This window comes from Convolutriloba macropyga, chromosome 12, assembly GCF_964194025.1.
Source record: "Convolutriloba macropyga chromosome 12, txConMacr16.3, whole genome shotgun sequence".
Classification (NCBI taxonomy): domain Eukaryota; kingdom Metazoa; phylum Xenacoelomorpha; order Acoela; family Convolutidae; genus Convolutriloba; species Convolutriloba macropyga.
In genome coordinates this window covers 17,065,338-17,082,626 of record NC_134479.1, presented here as the reverse complement: position 1 = coordinate 17,082,626, position 17,289 = coordinate 17,065,338, and the positions used below count along the sequence as shown (strand labels likewise).

General features: G+C 39.6%; 1 protein-coding gene across 1 annotated transcript in view; it reads left to right on the top strand.

The window, feature by feature from the left end:
• The window catches only part of LOC142351164 (uncharacterized), a 264,396-nt gene that overhangs the window by 213,892 nt on the left and 33,215 nt on the right, over window positions 1-17,289 (top strand). The window contains exons 22-23 of the mRNA XM_075403279.1: window positions 4,117-4,228; window positions 4,638-4,781. Coding sequence (XP_075259394.1) covers window positions 4,117-4,228; window positions 4,638-4,781 — 256 coding nt within the window. The remainder of the gene's footprint in view (window positions 1-4,116; window positions 4,229-4,637; window positions 4,782-17,289) is intronic.

Sequence of the window (17,289 nt, the reverse complement as noted above, 5' to 3'; positions counted from 1 at the left end):
CAAATACCATTACTTGCCGAAAGTGCCTTTGACTTCCAATTTACCAAGGATCTTCACAAATCCTTTTTCAACATCTGTATCAATTGACTGTTGATACAATTCTTTTAAGTTTGGGTGTCGTTGGAATCTTCGTTCCAGTGAGTAGAGCTGACCAAGGGCTGAGCCGTAGTTGTTTGGGAGATTGGGTTCTGGTTCACTCCAGAGCATGCCCACTTCGTACCGCTCGCCTGTAAACTTTGTCGTGCTCTCTAGAAATTTCTGAGCTTGCTGCTCTTTCTTTGATTGACTTACAACATTTATTTTGGAAGCATAGGTTTCTATGTCCCATCATGATTGGATATTTTCTGCCACTTTCACATCTTCTGCGCAGGCAAAATGACAATTATTTTGACTTTTCTTGCCTGCCATGGGACCACTGACTACCCATTCTAATTCTGTTAAGACGGCGAAAGGCTCACTTCGTGTTCCAATCTTATAGTCCAATGGACGTTGAATTTCGTAGGCATCTTGTCCAAGTATGATGCCTACTTCCATCAGGTTGAATGTTCTGTTAGTGAGAACATTCAGGTGTCTGAGTTTGTTCTTCAGTTCCTTGTAGTCATATGTTGTGTTTCCCAACGAGATTGATGGGTGTGCAAACGCTTCAATTGAATGCAGCTTTGAATGTAGTCCCTTTATTGTGATAGGAACCTTCTCTGTCCTCAAATCTTGCGTCCCATGTATGCCAGCTATGTTCAAGGTAACGTCCGTGCCTTTGGCTTTTAGTTGATTCTTGACACTTTGATCGATGAATGATACTGTTGACCCACTATCGAGGAAAGCGTAGGTATTCAACCTGTTACTACCACTCTGAACCGATACAGGATCTATTTGAAGAAAACTAGTAACTTGGTTACTCTGGTTTATTGTTGCTGCGCTTACATTAACTGCGTGACTACCCTCGTCCATTTGGTTTTCTGAGTGTAGCAGTCTGTTGTGCTTTTTGGTACATCCATTTATACCGCACGGGTGGACTTTACAATCTTTGATTACATGCCCTTTCCCCAGACATCCATAACATAAACGTTCTTTTCTCACTGCTGCGTAGCGGTCGGTGACATTCATATTCTTAAATATTAAACAGTTCCATATTTTATGAGTGCCAGTGGGCAGTTCTTGTTTTGCATTTGCTTCGTTTCGTTCGCATTCGAACTCGCACTAATATTTGACGATTTTGAGAATCATTTTTCCTTGTTAGCGTTTGGTCGATCATCTTCCTTCGTTCGCTCTTGGTTGATGGCCTTCCTTCATGGACAAAAGCTATTCGAGCTAACCATTTTCCAAGGAGAGTGAGATCGGGTCTATCTTCTTGACACTCGTCAACGAAGAAGAACCACTTTTCTTTCAAGTTTGGGGGCAGTTTTTCAATTGCCACTTGCAGTGTTGAACTTGATTGCAGATCGCCTTCATAGTTGTATTGCTTCAGTACATTAACTAGGTTGCTGATTGTTATTGAGTAATTAATTATAGCCGTTGAGTCGTGCAAACGAATTGGTTGTTGTTTGCGCAATGTGTAAAGCTGAGCGTCGACAATTAAGTAAGGTCGCCCAAACTTCCGTCCCAGGAGTTCCCACGCTTGAGCGTAAAACTCTCCTGAATAGCCCATTCCTGATATAGCTGACTTTGCTTTACCTGTCAACAAGGTTTTCAAATGGCTCATTTTCTCTGAGTCAGGTATATCGCGATGGTGAACCGTTGCTTTGAACATATTCAACCACTCCGGCCACTCTAGGGGGTTTCCGTCGAATGAACTCAACTTCAACCTAGGTAGCTGACTACTACTGCTTGGTTTATTACGCTTAAATTTGTCTTGTTCCCGGGCTGTGCTGGCACGCTCTCCACTTGGTGACCGTGATTTAAGTACACCTTCACGATTGAAGCTTACCCTGGGATAATTGTTGTCGATCCTGGTTTTCGCACGCTCGAAACTATGATCGTGCAAGTTGGAGAATTTATCCGAGTTATCGAGCCAACCGGAAACATCTTTATCCTTCGGGGTTTTCCAGTTGAATGGTGATCTACTTCGAATACTAGGGGTTGCACTGTCATCAGATTCTGGTGCTCTTGCGTCAAGAGCTTCTTTCTCGTATTCCAGTTTCAGTGCTCCTTCTTCTTCAAAAAGTTGCATCTCCAATTCAAGCTCCTTCCTTTTCAATTCGAATTCAATTTTCTTCAACCTCAATTTTGATGCAAAGTCTTTCTCTAGAGCCGCAAGTTTTTCTGCCTTCTTAGCTCGTTTATCAGAGGAGGCTTTTGAATTGTTGTCTTTGTTTGGGTTTCCATTTTCAGCAGTTTGTTGAGAAACTCCTACATCAAATTGTGAAGACTTAGCGGCAGTTGGTTCTGCATCGCTTGTCAATTGTGCGGTTTGATTCTGTTGATCCGTCATGTTTGTTTCTCCGTGAATGTATGGTAACCAGTCTGCGTTTAATTTTTGTAAGATATTTAGTCATTCGGCTTCGTAACGTTCAAAACAATTCAGAATCATGAAGAAAATTTGCTCGCTTTCGGTTAAGATTGCAAAGAGAGTCGTCAAGTTTCAGCACCTGTTTATAGACGGTCTTGAGTTTGCTTGATCTATCGTTGTTTTTGATCAACTCCTGGCCCTCCTGAATTTTTGCTTCGATTTGTTTTTTGGAGTTGTTAATCTGTCTCTGCAAAATGTCTTGACTCTGTGACGGAGTCACTGCGTTTGTACTTTGGGACTGCAGCTTGAATCTCTACAGTACCTTTTGTTTGTTTGCTTTAATTAAGCCTGGCTATTCAACTTCTAATGCACTTTGCTAATTGCCTTTGCGTCGTTGAATTTCCTGTTGAGTTTTGTTTTCACTTCGACTGTTGGGTTGGACAGCAGTTTATTCCACTGTCCGGGTCGGCGGACCAAATGTAACGGCTGCTCTCCTTGTGTTCCACAAAGAAAGTTTTACACCGCCCAGTTCGTTCTGAGTGGTTACAAAATCTGTCCGGATACTTCGTTTATGCAGTTCGGTTTTGTAACTGTATATCCGCTCTGCTGTACTTACCGTTGCATTAACTATTATGTTCGTAATTATTGGCTAATCTTAGTTTTTTCAACTATCAATTTGAACTGGATTGCTACAGATCACACAATACGGGATCTCTCTTTGTATACCAGTTCAATCCGATAGAAAAAACAAATCGAAGACAAAGATATATGTCTAAGACCTGTTTGTGCAAAAGTATTTAAATTTAAACTTAAGTTGGCTTTTGCTATTTGTACTCACAAGTTGAGAATACCAGAAGTTGGGGTTGTAACAGTTGAATTTCAGCTCCAATAATTCGTTGATGCAAGACACAGTAACAGAATTTACTGCTCAAGAAAAATTTTTTGAATACAAGACACAGTATCAATTTACTGCTCAGGAATATTTCTAGTTCAAGACACAGTAACACGTTATTTACTGCTCAAGACAATTTGTTTTGCAATATTTTGCTGAGTTATACTTTCAGCCGTTTTCTGCGGCTGCTACGTTGAGTTCTGTGTGTTGCTTTTGTTATTTCCCCCTTTTTCTATTTTTTCTCACGTGACAAACTGTAACTAGAACTAGAACTATAACTATAGCTATTAAATGACTAAGACAACAGAAAGTCTTTTGTTTCTATTTTCCCCAACTACGCAAGCTTGTTATTCCTTAAGCTCAGCTCCAACATTTACCTTAAGAAGGTCAAAACGAGCCAGGGAGCCAGAAACCATAAGATGATATGATAGAAAGAAAACTATGACAGACATGGGTGCTATGAAGAAAAAAGCATATCAAGATTCCGAAATAAAACTTAAAACGAAGTAAAAAAGGATTAGGTTTTTAAATAGCCAGTAATGGGTTTTTCTTGTCAATTCTTTCATCAATTTTCCTGCCGCAAACTGGGAAATATTAGAAGAGCTCGCGAGAGTTTGTTTTTTCTCCTCTCCGATGTATTTGTAACGGATGGATGTGAGTTAAATGGCATTTTCAACTTATAGTTATTGTAAGATATTCCCACAGCAAAATAATATTGATTATATTATGTTATTCCCTTTGTTCTAGTCTAGTGTAAAAGAAGAGTTTTGAATTTTAGGTTTGAGAATGTCGATGGCATCGAAGTGTGCAATGAGATAATTGGTGAATTTGGAGTCATCAGCAATCTCAATCTCAACTACGAAAATGACCCAATTCAAGACAGGAACAAAGTACATTGTTTTCTAATTAATCTACCAAATTTTTGGGTCTAAATGTAACTATGCTGTTGTCTCAATAAAAGAATCGTTTTGCGAGATTTACTGCTCATTTAGTTATTTACATTGACCATGAATTTTAAAACCAATTTGCCAATTTGAAAATGTCTTGAAAAATCAACTTGGCATTTTGTTTTCATAATTTATTTCGATGATATTCTTAAGATTAAGTTTCCTCTAATAAAGTTAGCCTTCAATGAAATTCAGTAAATTTAGATATTTAAGCAAAATTGAACCTCTAAAATGACGGGAAACCCCAATGTACACTACTATTTAACTCAATGTGAGAATCCAAAACCGTTCTAAAACTGTTCCAGTGAAATCACTGGTTCGAAAACATGCGTCAAACTCAGTTTTTCTTCAGCTGGAGTTCACAGCAGTGGTTGGTGTTGACGAGCACTGTCCAAATGGAACCCAAATACGACTGAGAGTGACTCTTTACAACATAGATGAGAGAAGATCTTCCACCATTGAAGTTGGCGCCGCCTTTCAAGACATATTTGTATCGGTGAGCCTTCTAACTTACATTTTGCAACAACCGCCCCAGACGAACTCCAGCTGTTATCTTGTAAGATCTTGCAAAACTCTTGCAAACAACGTTTATCTTGCAAGATGCAAGATCCGGACGTTCACCTTGCAAGAATCTTGCAAGATTTTGCAAGATAACCCCAGTTGAGAGGTCGACTTTAAGAAAAGACTTATAAAGTCAACCTGGGGGTATTTCCCTACCTTAAATACACGGTCGACCTCCTAGTAAGGGTCGACCTAAAGTCTTTTCATAAGTCGACCAACGGTCTTTCCATACAAAATATCGGTCGACCAAGGTCTTTTCATATCCCATATCGGTCGACCTACGGTCTTTTCATGTCCAATATCGGTCGACCCATAGTATTTTCATAAATCGACCAAAGGAATTTTCATACCCGGTACAGTTGACCTAAAGTCTGATCATAGGTCTTTTTCTTACCAAAATTATAGGGTTTCAAAGGTTTCATAGGGTGCACATTTTTGCAGCAGTAAACTTGTCTTAGCTTTTGCATGAGCCTTTTTAGTTTCTTTGAAGCCTAGAGCCGGTGCATTACTGAGCTCCATAGCGCACCTGACCTAGCTGCCAAAGAAAAGTCAACCTCTCAACTGGGGAACCGTTATAAAATTTTGATGAAAAAAAACCGCAGTTTTAAACTTGAAGAAATTCAGAAAATTTGATCTTACGCTTTCCGTACCAATAATCTAACGTAGATACTTGCAAGTAGATACTTGCAGAAACATCTGCACGTCATTTACCGGCAAAATTACAATGTTTTCGTTGCATAGCATAATAAGTATGCTACACTTTAAAACGAGGTTATGTGAGATAGATTGTCATGTCCTTCACTCTGTGTGATGTGCTACCTAAACATGACGTGTATTAAAAACACAAGCTTGGTATCTTGCTTGAAAAGAACACCACTGTCTTCTTTAATCACTCTTTTTAGCTGAGCAATACCTCCACTCAGGAAATTGCGGAGCAATTAAATTGACAACCACAAACAGGTTCCCTAGATATACCTCAGATCACACAGAAACAACGTCAAGAGCCGGAAAAATCACCATTCACTTATTGGTAAATATTTATGCAATACATGATTTCGACATACCAATTCTATCCAGACGAAGAACTTCAGACATCAAGATCAATAATTCGAAATAGAAAGGAATTTAATACTGGCTCTATTCTTCAACGGAATCTAGTCAGTACCAAGCGCTCAATTAAACTTTTGAAGATTTTTAGAAGCTCTTAAAAACAAGCAACCAAAACAGTAAGACAGAAGAACGATGAAGACCGACCAAAAACTTCAGAAATCAAGCTTTTGAATTCAAAATAGAAAAGCATCTAATTTTGGGTCAATTCCTCATGTGAATCCAGCCACTACGAAGCACTTAAATAATATTTGGAAGATTGCCAGAAGCAGCTAAAACAAACAACCAAGAAAGGAAGACAATAAAAGGCCCAAAAAAAGAAGCAGTAGATTTCCTTGAAGCATGAAAACAGCAGGCCAAACCCGATAATTTCAAGATACTACAACTACGGAAAACAATATTTCCACACACCCAAAACAAAACAAATGTAAAGCCAAACATAAAATCAACATAAGTTTGGTGTAGAGTTTTACATTGGTTTTGAGAAGCACAAAACCAGAGATAAGTTTCAAGAAGGACTTCCGGGACTTCGTCTCTTTTGGAATGCGTTTTGTTACCAGCTTCAACTTTCTGGTTTTTCAGGGGTCTCGGTTGTTTGAATATCGGGTTCCAAAATTTGTGAAGCCGATGGAATGTCCTTAACCAGCAAGCCATGAGTCTCAATAACCACAAATATAACTTTTCCATGATTCAAAGATCCACAATTTTTGAATCTTCTCCGGTTCCTGGTGGTGAGTTGTCCTTGAAGATCGTGCTGGCGAAGACTTACCTGACATGCTCGACTAGAGCCAATTGTGGGTTGTTAGGTGTAAAAAATATGAAAAAGTTTTTATCTCTAACAGTTTTATTAGAGGTTCTTTCTTTTCGGATGAAACTGAAATAGTGCTGACAGGTTTTGAGTTCTCCATTTCCGGTATAGTACGTTTCTTCTTTTCTGAAAATCTTTTTGTTTTGCCGGGTACATGGAAAAAAACTTATAATAACTATTCACAGCTTCTTTTTTATTAAAAATTTTAATTACGTGTCCTCGCACTGTCCCTCTCTGTTGAACAAGAATTGAAAGTAACTGTCGCTTAATATTGTAGAATTTTTTATGTGCACACTGCTTCGTCATATGCATTAGTCTTATGAAGAGATTAGATGCTGCTTTATCGGAAACCTTAAAGTAAAACAATACGTATAGGTTGTGAATGACTCTCTTACAAATTATTGTAAATGTTAATTGTTACGAAATTTGTATTCTGGTTCATTCCGTTTAAAACACCGTTTACATTTGCTTTTTAGTTATTGGTTGGTTCTAGGTTTGGTTGAACTGAATCCTGGAAAACCACTCATAATAAAGCATTTTTAAAATCACAGCAAAACATCAATCAAGACAAGGAGCTTGTTAAAGTGCATACGACAATTAGAAAAACAAGCTTCAGTTCGAATTCAGTTATTTAAAAATGAAAGCAATAGTAGACACAGAAAGCCCGATATCAAGAGCACCAAAATTTTTTTGAAGTATAATGTGACTCACACGAGTAAATTAGTATATTCATACCAAACCCGAATAAAGCAAGTACACAGCTGATCTAAAAATTAGATACAAACCTTTCAAGAAGAAGATGAAAAGAAAAAAAATAGACTCAAATAGTACTTAGATTAGACAATGCCGAATAACACATTATCAATATACCTTGAAACATATTTACTGCGAATCAAAAAGCATCTGGACCAAATTGGAGAAACAGCAAATAAATTTTTTTTTACACAACAGCAACTAATAGAAAAATTATTAAAGAGTCATTTAATCAGTTTAAGCTTCAAAAAAATTGTAAATATCTTTATCAATACTCCGCACCACTCAACAGAAAGGTAAAATTGTTCCCATTCATCTCAATCCCAAAGAAAATAGAACTTGATAAACTAACCGACGAAGGACAATTAGGAATTAAAAACAAATTCGGGAAGATCAACTCACATGTCCGGCAGATATAACAAAAAATGAGGGCCCGGTAAGTACTGCACTATACGGAAGTTCAAAGACTAGCATAAAATAAAAAACCAAGATACAACTGCCCAATATACAGGATACAATAGCAACAAAATCCACAAAAATTTTAAAACATAAAAATTTACCGCTCTCTTTTTCTTCTGGGTAACTAAGCAATATACACGTCAGGTTAGTATATCATTAATTAAATTACAGATGAATTAATTGTTCTGATCCCACTCGTGCGGAAAAAAACCATATGCTCAACAGTTTTTTGTTTATTCAATTTCGATCGATCGATATATTGATCGTACAGAGCTTAGTACAGAGATTAGTATCAATAGAAACTGCCAAATGTATTGTGTAAAACCAAAAAGAAACGTTTTTGATCATTTAGATTTTTTTTGAGCAGCAAAAATTAGAATTTCCACACTGATTTCTCTCATAGTTTGGCAAATTTTTCTGAAAATTTTAAAATTATTGTTTAACCATACCATGTTCTTTATTTACTGCTTTTAGTAACACACAAATTGAAGACGAGGCCAATTTTTGTCTCACCTGTTTTTAAAATTAACAGGTCTAGATTTGGATAAAAAAATTTTGGTTTTTAGAGCTATTTTTCGTTTTTTTGTGCCTCTCAAAATTTTTTGTGATATTCTGGCAAAGTATTATAATTGCGATGCATTTGTTTGAATGGCGAATACATTCTATTGTCTGACTTGATTCGTAGGCAACTAATGATTTTGTGGACTTTGAAGCTAAAAGAATCGCTGAAAAGTTGTCCATTTGTTACTTTTAATATAGATCTGTGACCAAGTAAGAAAGTTGTCAGGTCTCATTGTATGTCTAAGACTTTTCAAAAGAACCTAATCATTGTTCCGGATTATTGTTTCTTTTATTCAATTTTTTGTCAACTTGATTCTTTTGGTCAAAGTTTTGTAAATTTTTGAGCATTACTATTTTTTATTTTCGGATTTTTCGTAGTATTCTGAGTGATGACAGGTCTATTGACTTCAGTAGAGGACTCAAGCAGGTTTATAATTATCTGTAGTTCAGAGTTGAAAATTCGTTGACACGATGCTAACTTTCTACAAAAAAATATAAGTGAAATTGCACAGTTTTTGTTGTTTTGTTGTCTTGACCTTCCACCTCATTTATCAAAATTTTCATCAGACCCGATACTGAGTGGTCTCATTGAAGTTGTAGCGAGGTGCAATAAACCTACATATTGTTTCGTTTTCATTCTTTAGGGAGAGATTGCTTTGAAACCAACATCAAAACTTTTTTAGAATTTAAGTTTTGTGGTTTTTAAGTTCTGTCTTTAGATGTTTTTTCTGATGGTCTATTACTGTATTAGTAATAAAAGATATCTTTGGTTGAGGTAGTGGCTAACAGAAAAATTGTAAAAGGCTGTAATTCACGACTAATATTTTTTGGCGGCCACCAATTTTTCGGAGTGTTTTTCGTTGTTTCTGGTTGACCTGCCTGTGACGAAGTAAATAAAACAACGAATTTTAGCCAATCAGATTCGAGTATTTCTAAACTTTAAAATAAGATTTAAATACGTTCTAATATACGTAGAAAGTTCCGAAAAAGTTCAATTAACCTAATTTTAAGTAAATATAACCACGATATGTACCGATTGAGGTGGTTTTCGGCTTAATATTTTTAGGTTTTCTAGACAATTGCCGATTGAATACGAACTGATTTTGACGTCAATGACATCAGACAAAAAACCTGTTAAATGAACAACAAAAAATCTTGCCGTCTAAGTTTTCACTTGTGGCTTTGTACATTACTAATGTAAAAACGTTGTTGCTATAAAGGAGCTTACACGAATCAATTCAAAATATCGAACTTCTGTTTTATCAGAGTTTACATTGGTGCCGCTCCGGGTTTACGGACACCCAATTCCTTAGTCTATTTTCAGTCTAATCGTTAATTGTTGTGATAAAATTTTTAAATAGGTCAAATGAATTGATGACCGGTTCTTGATTGGACATTGTTGAATGACAATATATGGAGGTTGAAGAGTGCCGTGAGAAATTAGAGAAATTACAGTCCACAGAGGTATTTGAATACAGATGCGGAGAATTATACGTAGTTAAACAATTGGTCAATGGACCTGAGATTGTGTAGTATACTACAGCAGATCAAACCGTGTATCTACACGGAGATTATGTCCATTTTGAGGGCCGATCAAGCGATACTCCGTTCTACATCTGCAACCTTCTCAACTTCAAACTGGTTTCGATTCGTATACCGGAATTTGGACAGCCAAGCAGTTCCAGTGTTGACAGGAGGTCTCAAAGGAATGAGAATTTGATGGACCTTCTTTCCCGAGATGTACAGAGGGAAGATTTGTGTGGTACCTAATGATCGAATAATGAAAAGCTGACGGAGAAACTGTAAGACAGAACCAAATTTTAACACGAATTTTTCTTTTGCAGTAAATTTATTTTGAAATTTGGACGGCAAGAAACCCAAATCTTGAATTTTTGACATTGGTGTAGTAGAAGTAAACTAGTCTTTGTAGAAAACATTGGTAAGGGGGCCCACAAAAAAAACAATTCTTGAGACGAAAAAACATCAATTTTAAAAAATTTTTTGGCCGATTTACCAAAAATTCGAGAAAAATGATATAGTCGGTTAATAAATCAAAAAATAACCTCTGATATAGAGAAATTTGAGAGAATATAATGCTAAAATGTTCAATTTTGAAAATTTTTGGTCAATTTTGAGGCAATCGCAAAAAATCAATACCGAATATTGATAAACCGTACTTTTGAGTTTAAAACCGTCCAGTTGACTGGATTACCGTTCCGTATTCAAGAAATTGCCAAAAAATTGACCAAAAATAGAGAAATTGAACAAAAGCATAAAAATTTGACAAAAAAAATCAATTTTCCAGCAAGAAGGTTCGTAAATTGAGTGAAACTCAATTAACAAGAAAAAGTTGTGAAAATTTTCACAACCTCCGGCCTACAAAAAAAAAATTTATCGAATTCCCATAATTTTTCTCGTCGATCGTTTACGAACCGTTTTGCCCGTGTCCTTTTCGTCCTTTCACTCTTCAGTTTTCCGTGTTACATTTTTTTCAATAACGTCGCTCTCCCAAAAAACTTCGCCTTTCGTTTTTTCCGCTACTTTTCCGACTTCCGATGTAGTATGTCATATGTGATGAAGTATGTTGTTGTTTTGCTGTAGTATGTTGAGTATGCTAGTATGCTGGTTTGTTGTTTAGGTCTTATAGCTTTCTAGGGTGTGACTTAAGTTTATTCTCGAGTTACGGCTGGATTGTCCGTTGACTTTTCAACTTTACTAATTTACTAGCCCTTCTGTTGTAGTATATTGATTTTGCTGCTGTATGTTTGTGTGTACCTGTACGATTGCTAGTTGTTTTGGTCCTGTTGCCTTCTAGGGTGTGACTTAAGTTTATTCTCGAGTTACGGCTGGATTGTTTCTCGACTTTTCCAACTATCTTAGTCTACAAACACACTATTGTAGTTTATTCAATTTTGCTGTAGTTTATTTAATAACGTTAGTATGCTGATTGTTTGTTACGGTTTGGGTTTTGCTAGGATGTGACTTAAGTTTATTCTGGAGTTACGGCTAGTAATTTTCTCAACCTTTTCATCCTTTTAGTGTACTACTTAATTGTCGTAAATTAGTTTGCCATTAAATTTGTCGTTATAACCCCATTATGAACTATATTAGATTGTCTTGCAGTAGCTTCTCTCCTTCTTCCTAGGGTGTGACTTAAGTTTGTTCTGGAGTTACGGCTAGGTTGTTTGGTTGAGTTTTTGCAGTGGTCTGCTAACATAGGTCTTCCCGACTTCATTTCTCGCCCGTTCTTTCGCACCGTCCCGTTTCGTTGTTGCGCGTTTTTCGCTCGCTTTCCCGCACGTCCCGTTTCCGCTCCGTCGCGCACTGCTCGCTCGACTTCTCGTCTGTCCCGTGTCTGTTGCGTCGCGCGTTGCTCGCTCGACTTCCCGTCCGTAACGTCTCCGTTTTGTCGCGCGTTGCTCGTTCGACTTCCCGTGTGTCCTTTGTCTCCCTCCGCGTTGAGCGCATAGCGTTCAGCCCCCCACTTCTGTTTTTGTCGGGCACTGTGTGCTCGACGACCCTTTTTGCTCTTTGGGCGGTTTGTTTTGCAGACTGTCTACGTTGTGCTGTGTTTGGGGCCTTTTTGCGTTAGGTTTGATTTGCGTGGATTTGATTTGTTTGGAGTGTGCATATAATAGATAACCGTGTGCTGTGGTAGTTTTGCCGGTCATTGGAAGTAATAACATCATGATGTCTAGTAGTCTTGATCAAAAAGTTAAAAAGTTGTACGCTGCCAGGTCAAAGCGTGAAGCTGATTTGCATGCTATACATGAAGATATCCTTCATTGTATAAATAATCAAAGTAGGCGAGTGAAAGTTGAACGCCTAGTAACAAAGTGCAACGAAGCATTTATGACCGTTGTAGACAAAAATGAGGACCTGATTGCATTTGCTGGAAAAACGGAGGATCCAAGTGCACTTGTTCCTTCATTAGAGTCTTACTTGGAGGCAATGACAACTAAGAACGACAAGATCCTCACTTCAGCACGAAACTACATCAACTCTGCTGATGATAAAGTGAGTGAGTTTCAGGAACCGAGGGCTTCCATTCGTTCTAGACTTCCCTCATTGATGACCTCTTCGAAAACATCTAGTCAGCGTAAACATGATTATGTAATTGCTAAGATGAAGCGTGAAGAAATTGAAAAACAGAATGAGGCAGCCATTCGCCTTGCTAAACAGAAAAAGCAAATGGAATTAGATGAACTGGAGGAAAACAACAGGAAACGTTTGGCAGAGGCAACTCTGCAAGAATTTGAATTGCTGGACGCCGTTTCTAAAGGTAGCCAATCTGAAACAACTGCAAGTGCTAGGAGCTCAATGAGAAGTGAAAAGGCTGTCCAAGACTGGATCAACACCTCACTTGCTTTAAGTTTTCACAATGAGGAGAAAACTAGTGAACCACAGGTTATGATTGACCCTCCAGAATGTCCTAGCCACAACAACGGCAAAACAGTGGAAGATCAGAACAATGAATTTTCAAGGCATTCTATTCCAAAAAATTGTCGAGGCAATTACATTTTAAGCAATGAGACCTTACAGCAACTCGACCCCTATTATACTCCACCTGAAAATTTTTTGGCTGCTGCTAACACACAGGCGTTGTACCAGGCGCACCTAAGGGCGCAAATGAATCAAACAGGCCAGCAAGGCACGGCGCTCCCAAGCATTATTAACCAAGGAACCGCGGATAGTCAGCCGCCTTCTGTACACGCCCCAGGGGCTTCTTCACCGCCCATTCAACAGCCCATTCCACCACAGACGTCCGCACCACAAGGAAATCAGAATATTGCAACCGAGGTTTTTCCCAACGTACAACTTCAAATTTTGCAATCCAGGGGACCTGAAACATCAAGTCTGCCCGAAAATAATTCGGCCCAGCGTATATGCTTACGACAACAATATAATTTTGTCCCCCGAGCACCAAACGCCACTCTTCCTCCTTTTCCGACAACAAATCATCCAGCCCCCGCAATAAACGTTCCCTCGCACCCAAGCGCCCGACCAAGTCCAAACACACAACAGCACATCCCCGAACCCGCTCATCATAACTCCCTTCCCATCCCGAACCCAGTATTTGCACCTAACCTCACTGCTCCCATTCCACACGCCCCTTTGATCAATCAGCCAACCGCTCACAACAACTTTCAAAATAATACTAGTCAAGTACACAAAGTCGTACGTTCCGTTGCTCCTCGTTTCCCAGATATGCCCAATATCCCTCTTGGCCAAAACTTTGTGCCAAATATGAGCCATTGGCGTTTTCCACAGCACAGACCGTCATTAGTCAACCAAGACGCTACCACCGTAAATAATGTTGCTCCAAATGTACAGGCACACATCGCACCATCAGTTACTAATTTTCCACAACAAACATATTCGAATTCACCCCTTTTGATTGATATGCAATCACCATCCGGCACACATCAAGAAAACCAGATTGCAACTACAAGTAATATTGTAGCTGGTCTGGCCACTCCGGTTTTTCAGCCAACATACCCTTATGTTGTGCCCACTCCGTTGAGTTGGAGTGGTCCGCAGGTGTCTGCACCTGCCCCTCCGATACCGGACAATGCGTCATTGATTAGGGAATTAGCTGACGCAATAAACAGCAAGAAAAATGACCCTTTGCCAGAATGGAAACTTGCTCAGTATAATGGCGATCCATTACAATGGCACGAGTGGTATGGTCAATTCAAAAGCGCGATTGACTCGCAAACGCTCACTGATGACGTTAAATTGACATACCTTAAGACACTCGTCACCGGTAAAGCAAAGATTGCAATCGCCGAATTTGCTTACTGTGGTTTAATGTACAAGGATGCACTGAGGACTTTAGAACGTAAATTTGGCCAGCCACAGGCAGTCGTAAGTGCACACTTGGATAAACTAAGCAACTTTCCGCCTCTTAAAATGCACAATAGTGATAACATCATTAACTATTCTGCAGCCATATCCAGCCTCGTTGGGGTTTTCAAGTCACTATCATATGATGCTGACTTGAAGAGCGCTTCCCTACTTAACCAAGCGGTACAGAAGTTACCACCAAACATGAAAGAGTCATGGTCACTCTTTACGGTTAAGAAGCACTGGGTTAAGCCTACCCTCCTTGACTTTAACGATTGGCTTAAAGAAAAGGCTGAGGCCCATGATCTTATGAAACAAAGCGCAACCAAGGCCAAACCTGAAGAGAACATCACTTCAGTAACCAAGACCAAAACAGCCTCAAAAGTGTTTGCATCAAATTCGCAACAAAGGGAAACAAAGAAGCAAATGCCATCTGCTTCCACAAATACTTACTTTCGATGCATTGTATGCAAAGGTAACCACCGGTTATGGGAGTGTCGAGTTTTCAAGGAAAAGACTCCAACCCAGAGAGCTAAGTTGGTGGCGGATAACAAACTTTGCTTTTCGTGCTTACGGGACAAGCACACATTCCGCCAGTGCCCTCAACCAAGAAAGTGCCGAGCAGAAGGGTGCAATAGTTCGCATAACACACTATTGCATGGAGCAGATAGGGTTTTCCCAACAAAACAGTCGACAAATTCCAATACCATTCAACCTTCTGGCAACACAGGTCAAAGTAAAGCAACTTCTAGTCAACTCCAGCCTAATAAGACCACAACAATGTCATCTGTTACTGATGTTAAGGGGCTCCTTCAGGTGACTGAATTGCAGTTGGTCAATTCGTCAGGTTTAGATACTAAGGCTTTAGTTTTGTGTGATACCGCCTGCAGTAACTCTTGGGTGGCCGGTAGTCTCGCAGATAGACTCGGTTTGCACGGTAAAGCACTAAAGCTAACTGTCAAGGGTATTAATACCGAAGAAGTAGTTGATACTAGGGTTGTTGAAGTTACTGTGAAACCAAGAGAACAACAAGATTTCGAACCATTCACCGTCAACCCTTTCGTTAAAGAGAGTCTGAACGTCGGCTCAGATATAATTAATGTACAGGCCCTGCAAGAGACTTACCCACACTTAGCAGTCCTTGATCCCGTAACATATTCCTATAAAGACATTGAGATGATACTCGGACAAGATGTCTATCATGCCATCCGCCCGTTAGAATACTTCTCTGCCGATGAGAAGCGTTCACCCGTTGCCGTACGCTTGCCCATAGGTTGGGTCTTAAGCGGTCCATTACCATCAAGTTCTTGTATAACCTCAACGTGCTTTAAAGCGAATATCGAACATGACAATGAGTTAGCAAGTCAAGTAAAGTCATGGTACGACATTGAATCATTCGGAGCGAATAAGCAGGTCGACTCAAGATCTGCAGCGGACGCAAGGGCTCACGAAATTCTTGAGAGTACCACCATACACAATGGCCTGAGATACGATGTCGGAATGCTATGGGAAGCAGATAACACCAAGCTCCCAAATAATTACTTCTCCTCCCTTGTGCAACTAAAATCTCTCGAAAAACGATTAGCCAAGGATGAAGACCTTAGAGAGAAGTATACTAACACCATCAAGGAAGACCTAAATAAGGGGTATGTAATTGAGGTTCCGGACGCTCACAAGGTTGAGAACCGGTCCGATAAAGAGTGGTACCTACCCCACCATCCTGTTTTAAACCCGAACAAACCGGGTAAGGTGCGTAGGGTGCTCAATGGAGCAGCAAAATTTCATGGCGCCTCACTAAATAAATCTTTGCTCACTGGCCCTGATCTGCTCCAAAATCTTATTTACGTACTTCTTCGCTTCCGACAACATCCATATGCCGTCTCCGCCGACATCGAGGGAATGTTTCTACAGGTTGGCGTGTTACCATCAGATCAACCATCACTTCGCTTTTTGTGGCGGGAGGACCCCACAACAAACGTTGTAGTGTATCAATATACGCGCCATATATTCGGGGCTAAAGACTCGCCCACATGCGCCAACTATGCATTACAACGCACCGCGAGAGACAATGCCAAGTTTTACCCCGAAGCTGCAAAAGCCGTCCTTGAAAACTTCTACATGGACGATTACCTTGACTCAGTGGAGTCTCCCGAGAAAGCCATCAATAGATCGAAGGAATTGGTACATCTTCTCCATCTCGGTGGGTTCAAGCTTACAAAGTTCGTAAGCAATGTACCAAATCTGGCTGACCGAATTGATGGTTCCCCTCAATCCACTGAGCCCAAGGTTATTGTTTCATGTCAGGAGGATTCATCGCATGTGCTAGGGTTAAAGTGGGATCACACTAATGACACTTTAGTTGTGAGTCGGGGTACAAGCTGCGCCATCACCAAGTCCCTCACGCAACGCTTGGTCCTAAGTCTTGTCTCGAAAGTCTTTGACCCCATTGGTCTTGTCGCACCGTTTACCGTCGATGCGCGACTGCTCTTAAAAGACATCTGGCGTGTCACAGGACAACAATGGGATGACGAGCTCCCACAGGACATGGTTCGAAGATTTTTGGTTTGGAGTGCGGACTTACCAAAGCTTGAAAACATCAAAATTCCTCGAAGTTACTTTAGTGGACCCTTTGATAATATAGAGTTGCATATGTTCGGTGACAGTTCTCAGGATATTTTTAGTGCCGTTGCATTTCTCCGAGCCCGAGTGACAACTCCTACGGGCAAGATAAAAACAGAGCTTGCGTTTGTTTTGGGGAAAGCGCGCGTGGCGCCAATGAAGGTAATGACTGTCCCAAAACTGGAATTGCAAGCAGCTCTACTTGCCGCTCGGCTGAAGAACGAAATTATTCAGGCACTTACTGTAACTGTTAACCAAGTATTCATGTGGACAGACAGCACGACCGTTC